This window comes from Leucopleurus acutus, assembly GCF_964270905.1.
Source record: "Leucopleurus acutus genome assembly, chromosome: 19".
NCBI lineage: Eukaryota > Metazoa > Chordata > Mammalia > Artiodactyla > Delphinidae > Leucopleurus > Leucopleurus acutus.
Window position 1 is genome coordinate 47,277,093 of NC_139161.1, and position 22,082 is coordinate 47,299,174.

The following is a 22,082-nucleotide window of genomic DNA, read 5'->3' on the forward strand; positions in this document are numbered from 1 at the left end:
TCCAGCCTCCTTTATCCCAGGCAGTCTAGCCCCCCTGGCCTTCTTACCATTCTAATGCGCCAGGGCCTTGCTCTTTGTACTTGCTGTTCCCTCTGCCTGGGATGCGCCCCCAGCTCTTCACACGTTTGGTCCTTGTCATCCTGTACCTCTCAGTTCAAATGTCCTCGGAGAGGCCTTCACTAATCACCATCTAACATGCCCTGCTCCCTCCCAGCCCCACTTATTTTATTTCATAACACTCCCCCCTCTGAAGTCAGTTTGCTTGTTTATGGACTTCCTCCCTCTTTTGAACATAAATTCCATAAGGACAGGGACCGTGTCCATCTCTGGCTTGTTTGCTACAATATTCCCAGTGTCTGGCATGTTGTAGGTGCCCAGTTAATGGTTGATGAGTGAGTGAATGATTAGGAGTTAGCCAGGGGAAGGGATGGGGCAGGGAACAGTACCCCAGGTGAGGGAACCAACCCCCAGGAAGTGGTATAGTTTTGGGGCCCCGTGGCAGCCGCGCCTGGGCAGGGGTCTGGTTGGAGACAGGAAGCACATGCCATCTGACTCTGTGTCCTGTGCTGCAGGCGGCTGGTGGAGCGGCTGGAGACCATGAGGCGCAATGTGATGGGGAATGGCCTCTCCCAGTGTCTGCTCTGTGGGGAGGTGCTGGGCTTCCTGGGCAGCTCATCGGTGTTCTGCAAAGACTGCAGGAAGGTAAGGCCCTGCTCTGGCTTCCCAGCCTGGACCAGCCCTGTTACTCTGTGACTTTGCATCCTGGCTCCCAGGAGTGTGTGTGTGTGTGTGTGTGTGTGTGTACATTCGTGCATACATGTGTGCACACATGGTATCCTATGCTTCTTGGCAAGAAGGACTGGGGCCTGAAGGTCAAATGGCCAGGCTTCTGGGGCCAGCTCTGGGGAGTGGGCCTCTGGGTCTCACAGGCCTGGGTGTGAGTCCAGCTCTTCCACTAGCTGTATGACCTCAGAAAACTCATTTACTGTGTGAAGCCTCACCTTCCTCACCTGTAAAATGGGGATGGTGATAATATGTACCTTAGAGAGTTGTGAGGATTAGCTATTATATGCAAAGCTCTTAAAACCTTGTTTGACATATAAGTATTCAGGATATGTTATTAGTTGTCATTAAATAAATACAATTTTCCTCAGGGCCAAACAGTTTGCTAAGATTATACTTCCTATGCTATTGGTCTGCTCTCTTGATCCCTGGCCACTCAAATGAGGATGATCTTTGCAGCAAGACCAAGTGGATTTTCTCCTTTTCTTATACTCCACTGATTGTTCTAAATTATGCCACATATTAATATTGAGTCCAAGACTTCTTCAAATAACTTTTTGTTTTTCCTGGAGTTTCTAATTGCCTTTCTTTTCTCATTGACCAAAGAATAACGTGCCTTCCAGTCCTCAAGGTTATTTAGCATCTGAACTTTACTCTCTATTGCGTGAAGCCTCCTTTTTCCTTCCCTGCCGGAATCTCTTCTGGACTCTTATTCCTGCTCTAGCCTACAGTAGTTACTGCATGGCTGTCATCATGGGACTTCCCTTTACTGCCCTCCTAGGTTAGAAGCACTGTTCCCAAGACACCATGTCTTTTTCTTTGTTTGTTTTTCACTCTAGTTTTACTAGAACCCATTCTCAAGTAACTTCCATGTGCTAGTCATTATTTTAAGCCTGGAGTTATTTTGGTGAACAAGGCAGAGAAAGAACTTTCTCTCTTGAGGGAACCAAAAAAAAGTAATGTAATAGATAATAGTAAAGTAAATAAATAAAGTCAATAGTAAATAAGTAATAGATAAGATTTCAGGAAGAAATAAATTCTGGAAAGAATTAACAGGGAATAGAAGACTGAGGGTGGGGTGGGGCGTTAAGAGTTGAGAGGACTGTAAATTATGGGAACGTCAAAGAAGTAAACGTGGACTTGGCAGCAGAGGCCGTTGGCAGCTTGACAAGGGCATTTTCAGTGATGTTCAAAGTCTGGATGAGAGAACCAAGCCGCAAAGAAGTTAATGTACCAGGTGAATAGGTGGGAAAGCCAGGATTTCAGCTAAGGTCCCTTTTCCCCTGTTCTGTCGCATGTGGTGAACTGGGCTGAGGAATGTGGATTAACTGGTGAGGGGTCCCAAGAACAGTGGAGGTGTGGGAGGGACCTGAGGTTCAGGGAGGGGGTGGGCACTTTGGTGCCGCTCCTCCGCAAGCCTCCATAGGCCTAGACTAGATAGATACCAACGAGGTACTGGGCACAGGGACTCAGGAATGTCTTGCTCCCAGCACCTGGGCAGGTGGGGTTCTAGTATGTGACTTCTGCCTGGGAGAATGAGGCCCAACAGCCTGTTTCCTCCTTCTGCCCCTCAACTCCATGACTACTATAAATGTCCGGGTTTGCGGGACCATGAAGAGCCTGCCAGAGCCTTGTCTCCTTTCCCTGGAAAAGGTTGGGGCCTCTGCCGCAGAGGCAGGCTGCTGCCCCTGGTTGCTGAAGGGTTAATGCCCGCTGCTCCTTGCAGAGCCATTTCCTAGGCAACAGTGGGAGTCCCAGGGGAGAACCTCAGTGGATGTGGGGGTGGGGGAATGCTCTTCCAGATACTCTCACCACCCCCACCCCACGGCTTTTCGGGAGGACATTTCCATTTGAAAATGTTCTTATTTCACAGCAGGCTGAAGACTTGGTCCTGGCTTGGATGGTGAGATAAGGAGCCCTCTGAGTTCCTGAGGGGACTTGTTCTTGGGTGAGAGTGGGAGGAGAGCGTGCCAATTAGGGCCACAGCTGAACGATGGGCATTTGGGGGGGTTATCTTCATCCATCCTTGAGAAGACTGTGTTATTCATTCAGTCATTCATTTACTCATTATGCAAATAGTAGAGGGTCTACTGCGTGCAGGCCCTGTTCTAGGTTCTGGCGATACCATGAACAAGATAAAGTCCTTGCTCTCGTGGAGACTGTTTTCTAGGGGTAGGAGAAGACAGACAATAAACAAATATAAAATAACAGTTAAGTAGACCTAGGGCTCTGTAGTGAATTAAAACAAGGTGCTCAAGTTGAGTCTCTGTGAGCTCAGACCTGACCACAAGCAGGAGCCAGCCCCGGGAAGATCCAGGTGGAGGAGTGTTGCAGGCAGAGGGACCAGCAGGCACCAAGGCCCTGAGGCAGAAATGAGCTGGGCACGTTCAAGGAACTAATGAAGGCTTCTGGGGCAGAGGGAGCGAGCGGTGGGCATAGCCAATCACACAGAGCTTTGTAAGTCAAGGTCAGGAGTTGAGATGTGATTCTAAGTTTCATGGGATGTCAGTGGAGCGTTTTAAGCAGGGATGTAATGTGATCTGGTTTGTGCTTTTAAGAGGTGAGCCTAGCTACCGTCTGGCAAGTGCGTGACGGGGGGACATAGAAGGAAAGCAGGAGGTGAGTTAGGTGGCGATGGCTGTCATTGGAAGATGATGAGGTTGGGGACAAGGCAACATAGGGACAAAGGCCATACGCTAAGGGAATCAATCTCTTCAATGTATTCTAAGCAAATAGGGAGGGGTTAGGGGGGTGATTGAGGGTCTTAGGAAGGAAAGCGGGCCCTAGATTCCAAATGGGCCAGGGCTAGAGGTCACTTGGTCCTGCACGGTGAGGGGATGGAGGTCCTCCTGGGTTGCCAGTAAGTGCTGTTCCCATGCAGAGAGACCTGGGTTGTGCTCCAGCTTGGGCACAGTGCAGTGACCTTGTATGAGCCACTTAACCTCTCTGGGCCTCTGTTTCTTCATCTGTAAATGGGGGAATAGAACTACATCATCATTGGGTGGGTGTGAGGAGTAGATGAGCTAATGCAGGGAAGCCCTTAGTGTCGGGTCCATTGCAAACTCTCAGTAAAGGATTCCTGTTATCATTATTATCACTATTATTATTAATTCACTTCGAGGTCCTAGCTGTTCAGACTGCCCAGGTGTTACAAAAATAGAACCAACCTCGCATACATCTCAGAAGAGGTTTAGTGATATCCCATGGATCAGTCAGCTCAGGCTGCCAGAACAAAAGACCACAGACTGGGTGGCTTCAACGACAGAAAGCGATTTCTCATAGTTCTGGAGGCTGGGAAGTCCAAGATCAGTGTGCTGGCCAATCTGGTTTCTGATGAGGACTCTCCTCCTAGCTTGCAGACGGCCACCTTCTCACTGTGTCCACACATGGTGGAGAGAGAGCTCTGGTCTCTCTCCTACTTCAGATAAGGTCACTAGTCCGTTTGGATCAGGGCCTCTCCCTTATGACCTCATTTAACCTTAATTACCTACTAAAGACCCTGTCTCCTAATACAGTCACATTGGAGATTAGGGCTTCAACACAAGAATTCTGATGGGACACAATTCAGCTGATAGCAACCTATGTTCTCCTTTTTACAATTCATGTTTTCCCTCCTTCCTCCTTCCTTCCTTCCTTCCTTCCTTCCTTCCTTCCTTCCTTCCTTCTTTCCATCATCCCTCCCTCCCTCCCTCCCTTTCTCTCCCTCTCTCTCTCTCTCTCTCTCTCTCTCTCTCTCTCTCTCTCCCTCCCCTCCCCACCCCTCTCCCCGGGATCTTACTTCCCCCACCAGGGATTGAACCTGGGCCCCGGCAGTGAAACTGCTGAGTCCTAACCACTGGACTGCCATGGAATTCCCTACAATTCATGTTTTCTTGAACTGAAAGTTGGAGTTCCCACAGTTAGTCCCAAATTTTTTGTAATTTATATAAAAGCCTCTGGAAGCCTTTGTAGCTCTCCAGGATTGGATGTCTTAAGCAGGGAAACCAAACTTAATTTCTGTGCAAGTTCCTCAGGTGAACCTAACACTCAGTCACTTATTCAGCCTGTTCTGGGTTAATTCTGGGTTAGGGGACTCCAAAAGGAGAAGGGTCCAGAACGGCCACTTCCCTCTGGTCCTCATGGTCAAGGTGGGAAGACAGTACCCTCTAGAGTGATGCTGACTATGGCTGGGACCAGGGTTTCCAGGACTGAGAACAATCAGGAGGTCTGCCTGGAGGAGCTGGCTCCCGAAAGTTGGTTAGGCTTCTGAGAGGCTGAAAGCAGAGCCAAGGGCATTCCAGGGATGGGAGAACAGCACAGCATAGGCATACAGCTGGAAATGGGCTGGGCAAGTGCTTGACTATGAGGATTCAGGCCCAGAAGACAGGGAGGACACCCTGGGCCACTCTGCCAGGTGGTGGTCGCTTAAGAGCCAAGTCTCTGGAGAATCAGGAGGGAGGCCCAGACTTAACCTCACAGCCCCCTGCAAAACTTTAGCCCTTGTACAGGGGCTCTCTGGTGTCTGGGAGGGATACACAATGTCATCTATTCACTCTTTCAACAAATATGTGTTGTCATATAAATATGACAATATACTGGTGCAGGCATTGGAGATACACACAGATGCCTGCCCTCTAGGCAGTGGGTGTTAAATGATTATGGGTAATTAATTACAGTTGGGTTTGGGGTTACAGAGGCAGCCCTCGGGGGCTAAGAGAGATCTAACAAGGTAGTGACCAGATTGGGGGTATCAGGAGCCCTCCACTCTGGGCTCACCAATTTCCAGGGTGCCTCCCTATTTATTTCTATCGCTCCTCTCCACCTCCCCACCTTTTGCAATGGCTATAGCACTGGCTCCCAGGAGGTGCGTGGGCAAGGGCAGGCTGCAGAGCAGGGGTGCTGGGGAGCTCTCTGACATGGGAAGCATCCAGATCCATGTCTGGGGTCAGATCCTCAGGTGCTCCTGGCCACATGGCGGTGTCCTGAGCAAAAGCCCTGGCAGTGCTCGGCGGCCACAAGCTAACGAGCGTGCGTGCGGGTGGAACCCACGATGCTGGTCCTGGGAGCAGCGTCCCCTCTAATTGGGCCTGCATGCCCAGGCTGCCTGCTCTCATTATCAGAAGGCTGTGGTGGGAAGGGAGAGGGGCTGGCTGGTTAATTAGAGAGGCCTGGCACTCCTAATTGCTTAAGATCTGAGTCTGCCAGCTTTCACTTTAATTGAAAGTCTGGCTTCACCAATAATAGGGAGGCTGGGAAGGGCTGCTGGAGAGCCCGCCTGAGCCCAGGATGGCACTGTCACTGTGCGGGGGGAGCAATCAGATTTTTCTCTGGTCTCAGCTAAAATGTGCTCCGCGTGTGGGAGCAGAGGAGCCTGCCCATGAAGTGATGGTCGCGGTAATGTGTGCGGAGTCCTGGTGAAAAAGAGTGAGGCAGCCCCGCACGTTGCTCAGAGCCTTCAGGGGACATCCAGCTTGTGGGGCGGGGGTGGGGTGGGGTGGGCAGGCATCCCCCACCGAGGATGGAGGGCCAGTGGAGGAAAGGGGCCAGGCCAGACCCTGATCCCTGTCCCCAACCCTGCTCAAGGCTCTGAGGAGCGGTATCCTGCTGAGGTCATCCCAGACCCACAGCAGGCAGTAACCCTGGAGCCACTAATCCCGTCACAGGGGCCACACCCTCATGACCTCTCATTGAACTCTAATCACCTCCCAAAGGCCCACCTCCAAACACCATCACATGGAGGGTTAGGACTTCAACACACAAATTTCGAGGGGACACAAATACTTCATCCCTAGCACCTACTGAATAGGAACTCTGCCAACAGAGGCAGTGTGTTTAACAAACAGCACTCCTGGGGATTCTGATCCTCCTTAGGCTGGAAGACCCCTGCTCTGGGAATTCCCTGGAGGTCTAGTGGTTAGGACTCTATGCGCTCACTGCTGAGGGCCTGGGTTCAATCCCTGGTCAGGGAACTAAGATCCCACAAACTGCATGGCATAGGCCAAAAAAAACAACCCTGCTTTAGGGTCCCAGCCCCAGGCCTGGCTCAGGGTGGTGGTGAAGGACCTCACATGACCGCCTTCCCTCTGCTTGTCTTGCTCCCCTTGCCCTCCCCATGTTCTCCCCTGCACCACACCCCCAGACCCTCAGCTTAGAGTCTCCTGCATCCTCCCTCTGCTGCATCCTCTTTGCAAGAGCGAGCCATCCTCACTCTTGCAAACGGTGAACATGGAGGCCACTGTCTCACCTTGTAATGTCCTTTGGAGTTTATAAAGCACTTTCACAAAAGTCATCCTTCTGGGTCCTTAGGGCAAAGCCATAAGGGAATCAGGGTCAGTGAGGCTATTCCACAGTCACAGATGGAGAACAGGGGCTCAGCTGAGGTGATGTGGGCTGCTCAGGTCACCTGGCCAGATAGTGGGGAGCTGGGTCCCCCAGGGTGAGTTGCTGTGCCATGTTGCCCGTCCATTGCTTCAGACCAAAGCATTCATTATCTCATGCTTTCCCTTCCTTGGAGAAGCAGGGATATCTTATTAAAGAACACAGGAGAAGAAACATCATACTCAATAGTTATTGAAAATTATTCTCATAAAGTCTGGTATAAGACAAGTTCTACGTATATCTTTATCACCACTTCTATCCAACATTGTGCTGGAGGCCTAACCACTGCAATCAGGCAAGAAAAAGAAATGTGTAGCATAAGGATTGGAGAATAGCTAAGACTGTCATTATCATGAAAACATGATTCTATAACTAGAAAATCTTAAAAACTAAATACAGATGGTTAGTATTAGTTGGTGAATTTAGCAAGATGGTTGTATACAAGTTTAATATACGTACAAAAAAATCTGGACAGGCGTACCTCAGAGATACTGTGGGTTTGGTTCCACACCACTGCAGTAAAGCAAATATTGCAATACAGTGACCAATTTTTTGGTTTCCCAGTTCATATAAAAGTTATATTTACACTTTAGAGTCTTCCTTTCATGAACAGTTTCTGTGCAGTATGCGATGCTGTTTGATAGTATTTTACCTATAATAGAACTTCTTTTAAAATTGGAGTCAATCCTTTCAAACCTTGCCACTGCTTTATCAACTAAGTTTATGTGATAGTCTAAATCCCTTGTTGTCATTTCAACAATCTTCACTTCAACAATCTACTCCCTTCCCCGGGAGTAGATTTCGTCTCAAGAAACCACTTTCTTTGCTCATCTATAAGAAACAACTCCTTATCTGTACAAGTTTTATCATGAGACTGCAGCAATTCAGCCACATCCTCAGGCTCCACTTCTAATTCTAGTTCTCTTGGTATTTCTACCACATCTACTTCCTCCACAGAAGTCTTGAACCCCTTAAAGTCATCCATGAGGATTGGAATCAACTTCTTCCAAATTCCTGATAATGTTGATATTTTGACCTCTTCCCATGAATCATGAATGTTCTAGTGGCATCTAGAATGGTGAATACTTTCCAGAAGGTTTTCAATTGACTTTGCCCAGATCCATCAGAGGAATCACTATCGATGACAGCTATAGCCTTATGAAATGTATTTCTTAAATAAGACGACTTGAAAGTCAAAATTACTCCCTGATCCATGGGCTGCAGAATGGATGTTGTGTTAGCGGGCATGAAAACAGCATTAATCTCATTGTACATCTCCATCAGAGCCCTTGGGTGACCAGATGCATTGTCAATGAGCAGTCAGATTTTGAACAGAATCTTTTTTTCTCAGAAGAAGTTCTCCACAGTGGGCTTAAAATATTCAGTAAACCATGTTGTACACAGATGTGCTGTCATCAGGCTTTGTTGTTCCGTTTATAGAGCTCGGGCAGAGTAGATTTGGCATAATTCTTAAGGGCTCAAGGATTTCAGAATGGTAAATGAGCGTTGTCTTTAACTTAAATCTTCGTTAGCCCCTAATAAGAGAGTCAGCCTGCCCTTTGAAGCTCTGAAGCCGGGCATTGACTTCCTCTCTCTGGCTACGGCATCTCCTTCCAGTAGAGGGCTGTTGCATCTATGTTGAAAATCTGCTGTTGAGTGTAGCCACCTTCATTGATGATCTTGGCTTGATCGCCTGGATAACTTGCTGCAGCTCCTGCATCAGCACTTGCTGCTTCCCCTTGCTCTTTCCTGTTACGGAGATGAGACGGCTTCTTTCCTTAAACCTCGTGAACCAACCTCAACTAGCTTCAGACTTCTGCAGCTTCCTCACCTCTCTCAGCCTTCATAGAATTGAAGAGAGTTAGGGCCTTGCTCTGGATTAAGCCCTTCCTTAAGGGCGTGTTGTGGCTGGTCTAATCTTCTATCCAGACCACTCAAACTCTTTCCATATTCATAGTAAGGCTGTTTCACTTTCTTATCATTCATGGGTTCACTGGAGTAGCACTTTTTATTTCCTTCAAGAACTTTTGCTTTTTATTCGCAACGTGGCTAACTGTTTGGTGCAAGAGACCTAGCTTTAGTCTGGCTTGGCTTTCTTTTTTTTTTTTAATATTTATTTATTTGGTTGCACTGGGTCTTAGTTGCGGCAGGCAGGCTCCTTAGTTGCGGAGCACCAACTCCTTAGTTGCAGCATGTGGGCTTCTTAGTTGTGGCTCACAGTCTCCTTAGTTGTGGCTCACAGTCTCCTTAGTTGTGGCTCGCAGGCTCCTTAGCTGCAGCTTGCCAGTTCCTTAGTTGCAGCACACGGGCTCCTTAGTTGTGGCATGCAAACTCTTAGTTGCGGCATGCGTGTGGGATCTAGTTCCGTGACCAGGGATCGAAGCCCGGCCCCCTGCATTGGGAGCGCGGAGTCCTACCCACTGTGCCACCAGGGAAGTCCCCTGGCTTGGCTTTCGACACGGCTTCCTCACCAAGCTTAACCATTTCTAGCTTTTGATTTAAAGAGAGAGACATGTGACTCTTCCTTTCAGCTGAACACCTAGAGGCCATCGGAGGGTTAGTAAACGGCCTAATTTCAATATTGTTGTGTATCAGGGAATAGGGTAACATCAGAGATCACTGATCACAGATCACCGTAACAAATATAATAATAATGAAACAATTTGAAATATTGTGAGAATCACCCAAAGGTAATGCAGAGACACAAAGTGAGCAAACGCCGTCGGGAAAATGGCGCCGACAGACATGCTCAACGTAGGGTTGCCACAAACCTTCAATTGGTAAAGAATGCGATATCTGCCAAGCGCGGTAAAGCAGAGCGCGCTAAAATGAGGTGTGCCTGTATTTCTGTACACCTGCTGCGAAAATGAGCGCAAGTAAGAATTCCAGTGTATGGCGAAGGAGACACGGATGTGCGGTGGGAGAAGAATGGTCTTTTGGGTAAATGACGCAGGGTCATTTGGATGCTATACGGGAAAGACGGATCTTGACTTTTACCTCCCACGAGGCACAAAAGTCAATTCCAGCTTGATTCACATGTAAATGTGAAAGGTAAAATAATATTTGGGAGGATAAATAAATAAGCAAACAAATAACAAAGAAAGAACACACTTTAAGGCGAAGCAGTGGCAGATTTGAGGACCCCAGGTGCACCCACATGGCCTTGTCCAGAGCCCACCCACCCCCTGTATTCCCTTGATACCAGCAGTGGCCGGCTAGCTGCCCTCACCACCACTGGGGGGGGCCAGCTTCTCTACCTACTTTCCCAGGACCTTCAGAAGCAGCCTGAGTGTTCTCAGGATGTTCCCAATGCAAAAGCTAAGCACCTGAGGCTGGGTGGAGCCCACCTCAAGGGGCCCAGGCCTGTGTGGGCAGGAGGATGGAGCAGGCCTCTTGGGGGACTTTCACCTCCTTGGGAGCTGACTCAGCTCCGTAGGCCCATCCTTGAAAATGAAAGTGAATTTCATGAAGGTCTTATCTCTCTGCAGAATTTTTGGATTCATTCATTCTTTAAGGTTTTATTGGGTACTGACTATATGCCAGGCCCTGCAGGTACCGTGATGAGCAAGGTAGGCCTTGTCCTTGTACCCACCGCTTGTCACAACGAGACCCCTTACTTCTCTCTTCTCAGTACTGTGCAGACTCTGTTCTAAGGGCTTTTCACTTGTTAACTCATTCCTGTCAACCCAACAGTCCTCCTGTCAACCCAGTGGGCTCAGCACCTTTATCATCCCCCCTTTACAGATGGGGAAACTGAGGCTCAGAATGGTTAAGTACTTTTCCCGAGATCACTCAGCCAGTCAGTCGTGGAGCCAGGAGTTGATCCCAGGCAGTCTGGGTCCGAGCATCCTTGCCATTACCGCTATACCACGTCACCCCCACGGAGTTTATGAGCTAGAAAGGCGAGATGGACAAGAACAAGTAAATACAACAGTTCCAGAAAGTGGGAGGCAGAAACCTAAAAAGTGAAGGTGGGGGGCACTCGAACAGCCCGTGGGGAGGGCGTGGGAGGGCAGCTATTTTATTTCGGATGCGCAGCATGGGCCTCTATGAAGAGGTGACGTCTGAGCTGGGACTGTGATGAGGAAACGCGAGATCTGGCAGAAAGTATCCCAGGCAGGGGGAGCGGCGTGGATGGGGCACTGGGTGGGAAAGAGCACAACGTAAGTGAGGACCAGAAAGGGGGCCAGGGAGGCAAGGGAAGGGGAGGCTCCACCGATGACCCTTCACATCTCCGTAGCCTGGCCCTTGCTGGGTCTGTGTGGTAGCAGCTGCCCCACCCTGCTCCTTGGATTAATTTGGGTTCCCCCAAATCAGAGGCAAGTTAAAAAGTTATTTACTTTTTAATTTGTGGTAAAATGTACAAACATAAAATATACCATTTAGATCATTTTTATGTGTACGGTTCAGGGGCGTTAAGTACCTTCACATTGTTGTGCGGCCATCACCACCATCATCTCCGAGCTTTCTCGTCTTGCAGAACTGAAGTTCTATACCCATTCAATGGTAATTCCCCATCCCCACCCACCCCAGGCCCTGGCACCCCACTTCTTTCTGTCCCTATGTGTTTGACTACTCTGGGTGCCTCATATGATCATTCATGCAGTATCTGTCTTCTTGTGAACTGGCTTCTGTCACTTTGCGTAATATCTTCAAGGTCCATCCATGTGGTAGCGTGTGAGAACGTCCTTCCTTTTTAAGGCTAAATAATAATATTGTGTATGTACACGTGATCCATTCGTCTGGCAATGGACACTTGGTTTGCTTCCACGTTTTAGCTCTCGTGAATCGTGCTCCTGTGAATATGGGTGTGCAAATATCTCTTTGAGACTCTGCTTTCAGTTCTTGTGGGTGTATACGCAGAAGTGGAAGTGCTGGATCATGGGGGAATTCTGTTTAATTTTTGGAGGACCCGTCATATGGTTTTCCCCGGCGGGTGCACCATTTTACAATCGCACCAACAGTGAACGAGGGTTGGGAGGGGGCAGTTTTCTGCAGGGCCTCCCTCCCGAATGGGAGGCGCAGTGAAAGTCATCCCTGGCTCCCTGTCCCCTGCTCCCTTTCCAGACCCAGCGCTCAGCATCTCTGTCCCTCAGGTGCGGCCGCCAAAACAGCAAGCTTCTTGAGCAACAGCTGTTTCATCTGAGCTGCCTCCACACTGGCCCTGCAATGTCCTTTTTCCTCCTCGACCTAATTCAGATGTTAGGAGACGTGTGTTTATGCCTCATTAGGAAGATGGATTTTTCATTCAGCTACTGATGTTTCCTAAATTCCCGGAAAACGTCACTTAATTCGTCTGCCCCGAGGGCCCTCTCTGACTGCTTGGCAGGAACTGACTTGGCTGCCGTTGCCGGGATGGGAGGATTGGACCAGACCCCACACAGCATCTTGGAACATCTGCCTCGGTCAGGAGTCTGACGACCAGAACGTCTCCGTCAAGGCCCCCTTCTTTCTTGCTGCCCTGGTGCCTGCGCCGTGGCTTTTCCTCCCCCAGAGTAGCTTCTTTCTTTCCACTTTGTGCAGTTCAGAGCCCTTCTCAGAGCCCGGTCTGACATTGACCTCCAGCTCAGGGTCATCAGGACAAATGCAGTGGAGGAGCTGCTGAGAACCAGGCTGGGCTCCCGGTGGCAAGGCCCCGAGTGTCCTGGAGAGAGACCAGCGCCATGGTCATTGGCCATCTGGAGACCCTGCCCACTTAGCTCACCTTCCAGCCAAGCCCTGCCCTCTAGGAACTCACCTGGTGACAGATAATGCAGCTCGGTGTGACAAGTGCTGTAGATGCAGATGGCACGGAGTGAGCCCAGAGTGGAGGGGCGGGAGTGGCTGGCCCCTGAGAGGTACGGGAGGCTGCAGCGTGGAGCTCACTTTGAGCTGAGCCTGGAAGGGTGGATACCCAGGGGGCAGGGGTGGTGCATTTCAGGAGGAAGTGCAGGGACCGGTGGGCGTTTGGCGGAGCTGGTGGATGTCGGGGAGGGAGGGAGAAGGAGGGGGTGATGGCGAGAGGCAGGCTGAGGGAGGGAGAGAATGAAGCGAGGATCTGGCGGCAGAACCATCAAAGGGTGCTAAGCAGGTGATGGCTGTCAGGTGTGTCTCTGGGGAGTTTAAGTCCAGAGGTGGATTTGGAGGAGGGAACGTGTAGTGGGTTGGAGAGAGCCTGTCAGATGCTGGATTATCCAATTAGCAATAATGAAGGCCTGAATTCAGGCAAGAACAACCAGGATGGGGACTTCAAAGATGGTGAAGAGTTAGAAATAAAAGCTGCCAGTGATGGAGAGCTCACTCCGGGCCAGGCCCCTGCCGAGTTATCAGGCACCCTTCCCTTCCCTGTAACTCCTTCTTTTCCAGGCTGCTCACACACCCTTCAGGGGCAGGACTGGGCTGGGGACACTGGGCCTGGGCCCACCTTCTCTTGCTCCAGACGCCCTTCATCCTGCCCCTGTCAGGCCTGGCCTCTCCCCTCGTCTGCATCTCTCCCAGGGCCGCAGACCTCTGCACTTCGACTTCTGCTGCCTGCCTTTGCTCAGCACTCTCCCCCGATACACACATCCTACCCGTGTCTGAAGTCCAATTGAGGGCGCGGGTCCCTGTGTATGTCAGAGGATGGACATAGCTGGTGGGGTGGGATAGGGGCGGGGCCGGTGTTGCCTAAACTCATACTGACTGCTATACCTGCACCTGTGCTGAGTGGACCGGGCATCAGGAGTGCAGGAGAGCTCTGCCCTGGGCTCCCCCCACCAACCCCCGTGACCTCGGGTTAAAATCCCTTCCCGCTCTGGGCCTCTCGTGCTCCCTGTGAAAGGAAGCAGTTGGAGGGGTTGGAGGAGAGGGTCTCTTGGGCTGTCCAGCAGTTTCCTCCTGTGAAGCTCAGGTCAGCCCGGTCCCTGCAGGATCACCACCCCAGAACCTGCTCCCCAGGGGCCTGCACAGATCAGTGAGCTAAAGCTCATTTCTCTGCGTCTCCGGAACACAGCTCGGTTTGTTGTTATTTTAAAGCCATGGCAGGTTTGCTTCCCACTTGGCTTTGGCTCAGGCTGTGATTGCGTCTGTGTCCTGTCAGCAGGAGGAAGCCAGGGTGGGGGTCGGCATGTGCTTCTTAAAGCCGCCTCTGCCCCTGATGTTCCTGTGATGCCATAAGTCCCTCAGAGCCCCCTGGAGGTCAGTAGGCAAAAGGCGGTGATTATACCCATTTTCCAGATGGAGAAACTGAGGCTCAGAGGGATAACTTGCTCCTGGTGGCACAGCCAGGGCCTTGCAGTTCTTCCTACCTCTTGGTTCAGAACTTTGCCCACATGCCCTCTGGGAAGTAAAGAGAGCTGAAGACACGCAGGAGACCCCCGTGTTGTCTGATGCCGGCTTGTCCATGGAGTGCAGAGGCCATTGGCTAAGTGCCTGCAACACTGGGGAAGGGACGGTAGCCCCAACACTAGGGCTCACCATAGTCGGGTGTGGCACCCTGAGCACCCCTGAGGCAGGACCCTGCCACCCAGAGTTTGTCACACCCCTAAGGTGGCTGAGCAGCAGCTGAACACACATGGGGTGTCTGTCGTTGTTGAGTCATGGACTGGTCAGTGTGAGGCCAGCCCCTCACTGAGTGGGCAGAGTGTCTGTAGGCTTGGGCTTGGGTTGGGTTTGGGGACACCAGCCGGGCTTCCCCACTGAGACATCCATCCGTCTGGCACCCCCTTGGGCCCCTCGCTACCCCCCTCAGTGGCTCTTCTCCCGGCGTCTGGTCCGTGTAGCGAGCCCGCCGGCAGCAGGAAGCCGTGTTGGCAAATCTGTTTAGCGGCTGTTACCAGGAACAGTAATTTTGTGCAGCCTCTTGTCCTCTGTTGCGGTAAATAACAGATAATGACATTTCCAGTCCGAGCTGTGGCCAGCGCCGCCCACGTGGCCCTCGCCCCAACAGCTGCGCCCCGCAAGCTGCCACCCTTCGCAGGCCCTGCGATTCTTCATCACTCTCAAATTGCCCCTGTTTTTCCTGCTGCGTTGCTTCCCGCACAGCTGTTTGCTGTTCACTGACCTTAACTGGAGGTGGGTTTAGCCTGTCCTTCTGTTTCCCCACGGGGAAACCAGGATGCCGCTCTTGTGGATAGAGGGAGCAGAGGGGAGCTTGGGAGCCGGCCCCTCACCCTTTAGCCCGGGAGCCCGGAGCATGGGAGCTGGCCCCTCACCCTTTAGCCCGGGCCTCCAAACCAGGAAAGAGCCGGACCTTTCTCAGAGGGGACTTTTTGTTTTTTGTGCGCGGTACACGGGCCTCTCACTGTTGCGACCTCTCCCGTTGCGGAGCACAGGCTCCGGACGCGCAGGCTCAGCAGCCATGGCTCACGGGCCCAGCCGCTCCGCGGCATGTGGGATCTTCCCGGACCGGGGCACGAACCCGCGTCCCCTGCATCGGCAGGCGGACTCTCAACCACTGCGCCCCCAGGGAAGCCCTCAGAGGGGACTTTTGAGCTCTCTCCTTCCAAACCCTTTCCTCGCCCTTGTCATCCTGCCTTCCAGAGGAGGGATGACTCTCCCAGGTTACAGATGCAGAAACGGAGGCTGAGAGGGGTTACGATCTGCCAAGCCTTCCAGAGACCCCTCTGCCCAAGAACCACATCTGCCTTGCTGAGTTTCCAGGCGCAGACAGGAGTGTAGTCTGGGCCCCCCAGGGAGTGAGGCCCGAGCACCTGGCTGCCACTGCGGGGCCTCCCCACCCGGCTCCTGACTGCCTGCAGTGGAGTATCATCCGCTTTCTAGCTCATTCTCTGCTTCTCTGCTTCTTCGTCTTGCTCAAGTGTGGCTTTTTCCCTCCGGCTGAAGTCTTCAGTGGCAGTCTACTGCCACTCTGTTCTGCTGCCTAGAATAGAGTCTAACCGCCGCCACTTGGTATCCAGGGCCCTCAGTCCCTTCGTGGCCTGAGCACAAGCTGCTGACCGTAGCAGCATAAACTGCATACCGGGCTGGGAGTTCCGAGGCCTGAGGGTCAGACCTGACTCTACCTGGCCCAGACCTGTCACCGCGCTCCCTGGAGCTCTGCTCCTGCGCATCGCCAGGGTCCTTCGCTGATCATTAGTGCTGTTGCTCCTGGGATGCTAAGAAGCCCTAGGGTGTTTGTCAAGTCCGCTGTATTTTTCAAATTAAAAAAAAATCAGTTCCAGTGACAGGTACTTACTGGCTTCGAGGACGTTTACTGTGTCTAGGCACTGGAGTGGGCACAGAGAAGGGAGAGGGTATTTTCACATAAACTGACCTTTTGAGAGTTAGGATAACCCTGGAAAGTCAGAGAAGACGGTGCTGACCCTGGGACAGGTGAGGCTGCCGGGGAGCTGAATGTCCACACTGGGCTGGTGGGGGGAATCTGCGCTAACTTGGCTTCCTGTGGACCCTGGATTGGCCTTCGCTAGTCTCCTCAAGCCCTCCCCACTCCCCACCCTGATCTCTTTGGCCCAGCAGCTTGAGTTTGTTGTCTGGCCGAACTGTCTGCATCCAGCCCCGCTCCTCTGGCTCTGCGCTGGGGCCCCTCTGCTCCCCCAGGTCCTGGCCCCACCCCCACGGAGGCCCCTCCCCCTTCTTATGCCCTCCCCCTCCACCAGCTCCATCAGAGCCCAAATGCTCATATCTCCTTCAGCCTAAACAAACATTTATTGAGCACCTACAGTGTGCCAAGCACCAGTCCAGGTTCCAGAGTGACCTCAGGGTCAGGCCAAGCCTCGGCCCCTCCTGAAGCACCTGTTCTAAGGGTGGTGAAACTGACAGTAGCTGCACTCAGACCAGTATCGAAAGTTCACCCATCTACACGGCCTCTCACTTGCTTTGCGTTCCCAAGCTTCAGGCAGCGCTGTGTGCTGGCCCTCCCTCGTCTCTGTCCCCTGCCTTCCTCCCAAGCTCTGGACCTGGGTGTCACCTGCGGCGGGACAACTCTTCCAAGGAGTCCACTCACACTGCAAGTATCCACGTGTCCAAAGCCGAATATTTTGCCGGCCGCTCGTCCCCACTCTGTTAACGTGACCACCGTCCATCCTGTTGGCCAGCTGGCAGCCTCTAGAATGAACCAGAGTCCTTCCTTTTCCTCACCTTCCATACCCAGCTAGGATTGGAATTCCATAGGTATCTGGGAATGTTCTGGAAAAAGAGCCTCTGCTGAGAATACAGAGGACACATTGACCAGGAGTGACTGAATCTGTATTTTCAGCAAAGGTGCTTTTTCTGAAACTCAGATCTGATCGTGCCCCTCCCCTCCTTAAAAACCACCATCGGCCCCCAGATGTCTGCAGAATCCCAACCCCACAGTCCATGATGCTTGTCAATCAGCCCCTCCCTTCCTAGCCAACTACATGCCAGACGCCTGCTAAACTTGGGGATTTAAACGAGAACAACAATGTCCCTTTTCTAGAGGGAGCTTACTCACAGGATAGACAATTTCAATATGATGCAATTGACACTCCTGTAGAGATGTTGACCCATATTGGGAGCGCACAGGAGGGAGTACTAGTGCTTCCCCTGGGGGGAAATCAAGGAAGGAGTCACAGAGGAGGAGACGTTTGAGTTGTTCCTGAAGGATGCGTAGGAGTTTGCTAGTCATGAGGCAAAGGCTGGGTGAAAGCGTAGAGGCAGGGAAGTACCTAGAGTGTTGGGAACAGGCAGGGAGGCGTTTGGGGCTGGCATGGTGGGCTTGGTGAGGCTGGAGAGTTAGGCGGGGGCCGAGGAGGAAGGCTCTCACATATGTGTGCATATCCAGCTTCTTGTTTCTGTGCCCTCAGCCCGTGAGCCTCGCCGTGTTCTCCACCTAGTCCAGGGCCTGGTAGCAGCAGGGCCTTAGGAAGTGTTTGCTGAATGCTCTTGACGTCACTGGCCCAACCTGCAGCTAAAGTTGCTGCCCACCGAATTCTAGGGGGAGGGATGGTGAAGGTCCCCCGGAGACCCCCACCTGGCCTTCCCGTGGAGATTTCAAGCGTTCCCAAAGCAGGGCTGCGACTTCAGTATCTTTGGGGATCCGTCCCACAGGCTGGTCGCACAGCCTAGAGCCATAGAATTTCGGAGCTAGGATCTGCTCAGCACACCTGGCCAGGGGCTCCTTGCCTGGGCCTCCCTCCAAGTTATGGCTTTGTGGCTGCCCCAGAGGAGCCAGGCTCACTTGTAGCCTTAGCTGGGAGGCTGCTGATAGGGGCAGGGTGTTTTTAGGATGCTGGTTGTGAGGACAGAAGACCAAAATGATCCAGCCTCTCCCTTGGCTGGGCTCTTGTAACAGAGCCTGGGCCAGGTGGCTACCAGGTGGCAGGCACGCCTCTGGGTGAGAGATTATCTGTGGGAGGCCCCAGCCCAATGCTGAGTTTGGTTATGCAACCATGGCCTGGCTGAGGGAGGCTGGAGCTGGCTGTGTCTGGGGCCTGTAATTCCCTGAGTTCATGTTCCCGGGATGGCCAGCGTCTGTCTCGGCCGTGTGTCTTCAGACCACCACTGTCCACTGGAGAATCCCATCCATTTCCTCCCTCTCAGGACATCCGTTTCCTGGCCCCATCGGCATCCTTCTCAACTAGGGTGGGGTTCATAGCGGGCATGGGTGAGAGGCAAGACAGGGAGTGGGACCCGAGTCCGGCCCTCCACTTACTCTCCTTGAGTGGCCCCAAACAAGTTACCTGGGCTGTCTGCCCCAGTGCCGTCATCTGAGTGACTAATCTGTGTGAAGCGCTCCTGCTGTGCCCAGCAACTCAGTACGTGTTATATAAGCTCTTGCTTTTTATGATTATGAACCTGGGTCCCCATCCTGGCTCTGCCACCTCCTGGTGACATGAACTTAGCCAAGCCACCCAAGATCTCTGAGGATGAGGATGCCTTCCTCATCCAAGGCATCCGGATCATAAAAACTCCCTCACAGGGCTGTTGTGAACATAAACGGGATTAAATGTGATCATGTGTGTTGAGCTCTGAGCTGGGCGCCAGGCGTGGAGTAAGTGCTCAGTAAACGGTGACTGTTAATCATTATTATGAGTTGTAACTCTAAGTAACCACCTGGCAGGGAGCAAGAGGATGTGAGCCCGCTCCCTCCACCACCTGGGCCGTCCTCTGCCCTGACTCCCTTCCGGCCGGAGTGGGGTGGGAGAGCTGCAGGCCGCCGTGTGACGCGGTGGTCCCGGGAGACCGCTGGGCCAGGGATTTGGATGGAGCCACGTGGACCCGCGGCCGAGAGGCCAGAGGACTTGACGAGCTCAGCCATGGCCCAGGCCCCGTCAGTCCCAGGAGCAAGGGGTTTCTTCCTTTAGGGCTGGAAGGAGCTAGTGAGGCTTCCAGGAGTGGTCCCCGAAGGACCGGCAGGACCCAATCGGGAGGAGCCGGCCATGTTCAGAGCTTCAGGAAAGCTCAGTGTGGGTCAGGGAGTCCCCGCGTGCACTGGACTCCATCTACCCCAGAGTCTTCCCCCTCGGCAGGTTGGCCCAGGGACGGGGGGCCCTAGGGTGCACTCCAGGCCTGGGAGACCTTAGGAGGGTTGTGCCCGAGAACCCCTTAGAGAACCATTCACCGATTACTTTGTTTTTAATTGAAGTATAGTTTATTTACAGTGTTTCAGGTGTACAGCGAAGTGATTCAGCTATATATAGAGAGAGATATATTCTTTTTCGGATTCTTTTCCATTTAGGTTATTATAAGACATCAAATATAGTTTCCTGTGCTATACAGTAGGTCCTTGGTTTTTTTTTTAAATTTTAATTTTATTTTAGAGTATAGTTGATTTACAATGTTGTGTTAGTTTCAGGTGTACAGCAAAGTGATTCAGTTATATATACACATATTATATATGCATATAACATATATAGATATACTCTTTTTCAGATTCTTTTCTGTTATAGGTTATTACAAGACATTAAGTAGAGTTCTCTGTGCTATACAGTAGGTCCTTGTTGTTTATCTGTTTTATACATAGTAGTGTATGTCTGTTAACCTCTAACTCCTAATTTATCCCTTCCCACCCCCTTCCCCTTCCAAAAAAACCGTAAGGTTTTTTTCTATGTGTGACACCCATTGATTTCCTCCCTCATTCACCCCTGGGGAGAGTCAGTGCTATCGCCTGTCCCCACACAAGGCCCCGTGAGACCCAGGGTCCCCTTAGAGGTTGGGAGGGAGAAATGCGGAGTCCCCACCTGTCCTTCTTCCCCATCGGGACTTCAGAGCAATTATTTTAGCCTTTCAAAACCCAGACTCCCTTTAGATAAATGTAGAAACCTTCCACCTTTTTTAATGCTATTTGAAATTTCAAAATAATATTTTATGTTTGAAAGAAGTGAGCATACTGTTGAATGTGCTTTTCCCCCTACAAGTGCCCTGTCCTCGGCCCTGGAGGGTCTGGCACCCCCTCAGAGGGAAACACCCCAGCCTCGGGGGTCGACATTGGCCCTCGCCTGAGACGCACCGGCTCCCCCGGCCATCCCCTCAGCCCTCAGCCCTTCCATAATCTGTGCACAATTCCCTTCCACCACGTGTTTCTGCCTTGTCACGACTCAGTCTCACCAGGAGTCAGTGCTCCGTCTGCGCAGCCCCGCGTTTGTACGTCTCTTCACCCCAAGGGGCTGAGTACCCACCGTGCCCCGCACAGACGCTTGCTGAAGGAATGAATGAATTCCTCGAGACCCAGGGGCTGTGTGTCATGTGGTCCCGTTTTGATCGTACGTTATTAGATTTGCTGGTCTTTAAAACCTCCCTCTCAGCTTCATACTGAATAACCCGTCTCCACTCCTTTGCCCAAACTCTCACCTGCAGCCGTGGTGCAACCACTGACCCTCCTGTCACCCACCGTGCGTGCCCCCGGGGCCCGTCGAGACAGCTCAAATCTTTGCTTCCCACGTTTGCCTGGGAAAGAGGCAAAAACCCAGCATGGAGTCTCCATTTTTGTGTTTTTATTTTTTGCGGTACGCGGGCCTCTCACTGTTGTGGCCTCTCCCGTTGCGGAGCACAGGCTCCGGACGCGCAGGCTCAGCGACCATGGCTCACGGGCCCAGCCGCTCCACAGCATGTGGGATCTTCCCAGACCGGGGTACGAACCTGCATCCCCTGCATCGGCAGGCGGACTCTCAACCACTGCGCCACCAGGGAAGCCCTAGGCATGCCTTTTTAGTATGCACTTATGAATGTTCATCTCGAGCTCCTTCCATTGCCTTTTTAACCCTCCTCTCTGTTCAGGATGTGGGGCTGACGGTAGCGAGTGGCAGGAGATGGAAGGCAGTGCTTTGGAAGCTAGTCCTGAAATCTGCAGTGCTGCCTTTCAGCTGGGAGAGGTGGCTGGGGGCTGCCCAGGACTGGGGTCTGCAGGTGGTCCCCATGTAGCATCAGCGGCTCATCTGGTGGGGAGCTGGGGAGGGCTCACTCAAAGGAGGCGGTGCAGCCTTCCAGAGACCAAGGTGAAGAGTGGCCCTGCATGGGGTAGTACACCTGCCACCCGCAGCCGGGGCACGGGAAGGCTGGCGTTTCCCCGGCATGGCACCAGTGTTGGAAGCACAGAGAGACTTGTCCTCCTTCTGAAATTCTTCTCCGGGCGCCTCCTGGCTTCTGTCTCAGGCCAAGCAGCAGGTGGCTGGCATTCTTAAGGCTGTGCGTCTTTGGGTGACTCAGTATTTGCAGTGGTCAGGGCTCAGGTCAGCATGCCCTCAGCCCTGCTGGCCCCCAGACTGTGTCCTAATGAACAGAGGAGGGCCCTGGCTGTGCCCTCTCCCACTTGAGGCTTGACCGAGTCTGGTGTTCTGGAAGGGGAGCCGGGGCCCAGGGAGCCAGCTCTGCCTTCACCTGAGCCCCCGGTGGAGAAGGAAGGCTTGGATGAGTCTCTTGTCTGAGCAGAAACCTGGAGCTCAAACAGCGCAAGGTCCACATCCCAGCTCCTCGTGGTCAGGTTACTTAGCCTCAGGCCTCAGATCCTGAGTTGATAAAATAGGGACCGTAATACCCACTTCTTAGTGTGATTATGAAAATTAAGT

General features: G+C 52.2%; 1 protein-coding gene across 1 annotated transcript in view; it reads left to right on the forward strand.

Annotated features, from left to right (window-relative positions):
* RPH3AL (rabphilin 3A like (without C2 domains)) overlaps positions 1-22,082 on the forward strand; it is an 88,972-nt gene that overhangs the window by 5,924 nt on the left and 60,966 nt on the right. Inside the window, 1 exon segment of the mRNA XM_082861068.1 lies at positions 573-702. Within this exon segment, the coding sequence (XP_082717194.1) occupies positions 573-702 (130 nt within the window).